The sequence below is a fragment of the Sapajus apella genome, unplaced genomic scaffold (genome assembly GCF_009761245.1).
Source record: "Sapajus apella isolate SASKATOON/1434 unplaced genomic scaffold, GSC_monkey_1.0 scaffold11, whole genome shotgun sequence".
Lineage (NCBI taxonomy): Eukaryota > Metazoa > Chordata > Mammalia > Primates > Cebidae > Sapajus > Sapajus apella.
This window is the reverse complement of record NW_022436951.1, coordinates 718,340-723,872: the sequence shown is the minus strand read 5'-3', so window position 1 is coordinate 723,872 and position 5,533 is coordinate 718,340. Positions and strand designations below refer to the sequence as shown.

The window sequence follows — 5,533 nt, the reverse complement described above, 5'->3', positions numbered from 1 at the left end:
CTCCAAATCAAAACATTTTTGAGTATTTGGGCCAAAATTTTGAAGGACCAATAAGCCAAGAGGTAATCGGATGATGATTATGGGTTGTTGACAGGCTTTCTAAAATGTGTGTTTGATTCACAACAGAAATTCTTTATGAATTCAGCTCTGGAATTTTACTCTATACACACATTTTTTTTCTTTATTCATTTCCTTGTTTCTTTTCTTTTATTCTTTTGAATAAGTTTATTTAAATGTTTGTTGAGTTTTGAGTCCAGTAAATAAATCTCGTTCTCATCTGGAATGTACTCAGATATACTTTACTCTTTGCTTAGAATCATTTTAGACAATAGAAACATCATCTGTGTGGTATTTGAATAAAACCCATACCAGGGTAAGCATATTCATTTATATTACCCCAAAATCTCACCAAATGTGCAGTTCTGTGATTATGTTATCTTCTGTAATGAATCTCCTAATTTTCCTTCAGAAAAACATTTTGCAACAGGGAAGTTTGCTTCCACCTTAGGAAAATCTGTTTTAACTACTACATTTCCAATTCTCTCCTCTTACCATGAATGATAGGAACTTCATTTAATATCATCAAAATCGGTAAAACAACAACAGGAGTAATTATAAATATTCTTATTATTTTAATGTATAAAATATATAAAGATATTATATATACACTCCCAAAATAAAAAGATGCCTGTTTAAACAATGACGTTAGAAGAAATTACTCGCATCTTAGAAAAATGAATCACCACAGTAGTGACCATTTCTATTATTGAGAAATAAAACTGTCTTGACAGAAGTCCTTCTAGTGCTTTTACAGGGCATCTTTTCTGAACACAATAGGCCTGAGAAAGAAACACACTTCAGGGATGCCTGTGGGAGGCAGGTTCTAAAACCTGGACCACAGAAAAGGGGTTTCAATCAGTCAGGAGAAACTCATGATGAAGCTTCATGGTGCTGATCCATGTCATGGTGCTAATCTTTCAGGCACCATCAGTTTGTGCTTTAAAGAGTCAGTCCCTGTGCAGAGGTTATTGAGGTTGTCATGGATACCTTGTTGAAATGAGAGTTAACTGCTCTGGAAGCTCCATGGATGACTGAAGGGAACCCAAGCGTTGACTCTAGTGGTTTTAAGATGATAAAATCTCTGTCCCCAGTGTAGTAGAGGACTCGCAGATGGAGGATTTAAGTGGTATACCACTGTGCACCACTTACTGGAAGTGTCCAGCCTTTTTTTTTTTTTTTTTTTTTTTTTTACCTTTTTCTTACTGGAATAGTCTCTTGTCTAAAAGGCATTTTTTTTCCCTGGCTTCACTATTTTGAGTTATGTAGCATACAGACCCATTTCTCTAGTCTTCCTGGATATTACATGAACTAATTATGTTCTACAATAAATTTCTTGTTGATTAAACCTGCTTAAATCATGCAGAATAGAACTTACTGTTTGCAAACTATAACCTTGCCCTATCCAGTGGTCTCTCTTATGCTGAATAATCCCAAAATAATAACAGGAGTTTCTTTAAAAAATATGTTCCCTTGAAAGAGAGAAGATAAAAAGTGTCTGCAAATAACTCAGAATTCAAGTAAGGACACTAATCAGACACAGCACTTTAGTACACAGACATACCAGCAAGATAATGCCAAGGATTGTAGCTTATTCAAAACGTCTGCAACAGTTATATGCTGAACAAGGGCTAGCGTAAAAAGCATTTCACTGTCTCAGGAAGCCAATAAGAAGAGACAAGATAAAGAACACAGAGATATTAGCATCTGATGTAAGGTAAAGAATTCTGAATTGGAAGTCAAGAGTACTGAATCACCTCTTTTAGGAACTGACTCTACCCCTGAGCCTCTTTCCTCATTAGTTCAATGTAGTGGCTAAATTAAATTACTGCAAAGACCCCTTTGAGCTAAAAATCCCCACAATCTAAAAAGAATAAGGCAGAGCATATATCAGGGAAGACAGAGATGTAGAAGTAGATGTTTCTAAATTATTTCCACAAATATTACCCTTTAATCATAAACATGAAAATGTGTGCACACATATTATAATTTTTTCCTCAGTTTGAATTTTGAGAATCAGGCTAAGAAGAACAATTGGAGGGCAAGCAAGGTTGTTTTTACATCAATCATAAAATCTCACCTGTAAAAAAATTTTTTTTAAGTTTTATTTTCCTTTTGACATGTAATCATTGTACATATTTATGAGGTACTGTGTGATATTTCAATACATGCATACATTGCGTAATAATCAGTTGAGATAATTAGCACATGCATTACCTCAAACAACTGTCATTTTTTTTTGTGGTGAGAACATTAAAAATCCTCTTCTGGCTATTTGGAAATATACGTTATTATTAACTATAGTCACCCTACTTTGCAATAGAACACCAGAATTTATTCCATCTAACTGTAATTTTGTACTCATTGATCAATCTCTCCTCATCACTTCCTCCACGCTCCCCTCCCCAGCCTCTGATAATTGCTTTTCTACCCTCTACTTCTATGAGATCAACTTTTTTAGAGTCTACATATGAGAGAGATCATTTGATATTTGCCCTGTGTTTGGCTTATTTCACTTAACATAAAATCCTGTAGGTTTATCCATGTAATTGCAAATAAAAGAATTTCATTATTTTTATGGCTGAATACTATTTCATCATGTATATATTCATTTTTCAAAGTGCATTTATCTATTGATAGACTCTTACATTGATTCCATATCTTGGCTATTGTGAAAAGTGGTACAGTAAACACAGTAATGCAATGTCTTTTTGACATTTTAATTCATTTCCTTTGGATATGTACCTAGTAGTGGAATTCTTGGAACAGTAGCTCTATTTTTAACTTTCTAAGGGGCCTCCAGACTGTTTCTAGTCCACAATGGCTATACTAATGTACGTTCCACTAATAGTGTATGAGTTCCCCTTTCTCCACATTCTCACCAGCATTTTTATTTTTTGTCTTTTTGATAATAGCCATTCTAACTGGGAAAATATATCTCATTGTGGTTTTAGTTTGAATTTGCCTGATGATTAGTGATGTTGAACATTTTTTCAAATACTTGTTCACATTTGTATATCTTCTTTTAGAATGTCTACTCAGATCTTTTGCATACTTTTTAATGAGGTTATTTTCTTGCTATTGAGGAGTTTGAGTTTCTTATATATTCTGGCTATTGACTGTTTGTCAAAACACAATTTGCAATTTTTTAAAAATTCCGAAAGTTGTCTTTTCATTCTGTTGATTGTTTCTTTTGCTGTGCAGAAGCTTTTTAGTTTTATCTAATCTCATTTGTCTATTTTTGCTTTTGATGCCTGTGCTTTTGGGATCTCATCCAAAAACTCTTTACCAGACCAATGTCATGATCCTTAAAGAAAAAAATCTTGGGGCCAGCGCAGGCGCTGAGGCCGCGGAGGCGGGGTGATGGCCGCCTCCCACCAAGCGGCGAAACTGGCGGCCTCCAGTCTCCAGGTACCGGTCAATCTCATTACTGGGGCGCGGGTCGCCCAGTACGAAAGCGAAGACCCCTTACAGGCCCTGGCGGCAGCGACAGCGACCTCGGAGGACGAAGAGGAGGAGAAAGTGGCGCAGCCCGCGGGGGCGTCGGCCGATTTTAACACCAACTTTTCTGGGGTGGATGAACATGCACCGAGAAGCTCTGAGGACTTTGTGAACCTTTCTGGTATTTACCACTCTAATGAGGAGTATTTCAAGAAATTAGAAGAGTTGAAGGCTGCCCACATAGAAACTATGGCAAAATTAGAGAAAATGTACCAGGATAAATTAAATTTAAAGGAAGTTCAGCCATTGGTCATCAGGGAAGACTCTCTTAGTGACTCTTCCAGGTAAGTTTGTAACTCAGTGTTATTTGTAGACTGTAAAATAAAACGTATACTTAAAAGGACAGAACAAAGTTATTTCAGAATATTGTCTCTTAAATATCTGTTTGTACTCTTAATGCTGTATGGAAGTAGGATTTTGTTCAAAATGTTTAATGGCTTATCAGCTTACTAGGTGACCTTTTGGTTTGAGGGTCATTTAATGGCCATTTGGTCTTTTATCTCTGACCTACCTATAGCATTGAGGGCACGTATCAAAATACTTAGTCTGGGCCATTCAAATGATAAAAAAAAAAACAAACAAAACCTTAATCTGAGCCATTTTGAATGATAAACATAAAAGTTTAATTTTAAAAGCTCTTTATAATATATGGATTAACACAAGCTCATTAATCATTTAGTACAAAGAGTTCTGGACTAAGAGACATGAATCTGATATATGTTTTCAAAATAATCTGCAATTTCAAGACCCATTTCTGCTGCGAAGTTACCTGCTCTGAGACTTACACATCTAGTCAGCCAGCGATGCTTGCATGTCTTCTGTGTGCCGGATTATGCCTGGGCACTAAGGAGTCAAAAACAAGATGCCCTCAAGGAGCTTAGAGACTAGCTGAGAATCAAAAATTACATTACAGCATGATGTAACAGAGTGTTACAGAGGAAGAAGTAGTTGATCATGCCAGGCTTTCGGAGGGATGCAGGCCAGACTTTTCCACTAAAGTGTCACATCTGAGTTCAGTTTTGGAGGAGGAATAAGTAGTGGCCTTCTAGGCAGCAGAAACCGTATATGCACAGGCAAGATGGCGTAAGAAATCATAGTGTGTGTGAGGAACTTCACAGGACTGCATATAAATACAGAATGGGGACTAGGGTAGCCAGTGGAGGGGTAAGACTGAAAAGATAGTAATTGCCAGTCTTGAAGGGTTTGTAATCTAGGCTTGACTTCATAGCAGTGAGGAATTACCAAAAAGTTTCAAGCAGGGGAGTGACATGATCAGATACATGCTTCAGGACAGTGACTCTGGAAAGCTTGAGGAGAATTTAATAGAGGTCAGACACAAGGAGCCTCTGCCATCTCAGGTTCCTCTTCTGTAAGATGAAGGAGTCAAACTAGATAATTTATGGGTATCTCCCAGCTCTATTCCAAATAAAAGTGATGATTTTTACAAGCCCTGCCAGCTTCTCTCTTCTGATTATACCCTGATCTTAGAAAATGTGTAATTCTTGGCCGAGTGCAGTGGATCACACTTGTAATTCCAGCACTTTGGGAGGCGACGTAGGCGGATCATGAGATCAGGAGATTGAGACCATCCTGGCTAGCATGGTGAAACCCTGTCTCTACTAAAAATACAAAAAATTAGCTGGGCATGTTGGGCACACCTGTAGTCCCAACTACTCGGGAGGTGAGGCAAGAGAATCACTTGAATCTGGGAGGTGGTGGTTGCAGTGAGCTGAGACCACACTATTGCACTCCAGCCTGGGTGACAGAGCCAGACTCCATCTCGGGGGGAGGGAGGGGAAGAAATTATGTCACTCTTAATTTTTATATTTGGTCACACACAACTGAAAGTATAACCTAGTTATTCTTCTCATTTAGATCTGTATCAGAAAAGAACTCCTATCACCCTGTCTCATTAATGACATCATTTTCAGAGCCTGATTTAGGCCAGTCTTCCTCCTTGTATGTGTCCTCCTCT

The 5,533-nt window shown here is 37.5% G+C and overlaps 1 protein-coding gene across 1 annotated transcript in view; it reads left to right on the top strand.

Moving 5' to 3' along the window:
- Positions 1-3,393: 3,393 nt before the first annotated feature.
- The window catches only part of LOC116552130 (protein FAM161A-like), a 4,455-nt gene continuing 2,315 nt past the window's right edge, over positions 3,394-5,533 (top strand). Inside the window, exons 1-2 of the mRNA XM_032278833.1 lie at positions 3,394-3,842; positions 5,434-5,527. Of these exons, the coding sequence (XP_032134724.1) occupies positions 3,421-3,842; positions 5,434-5,527 (516 nt within the window). The 5' untranslated portion in view covers positions 3,394-3,420. The remainder of the gene's footprint in view (positions 3,843-5,433; positions 5,528-5,533) is intronic.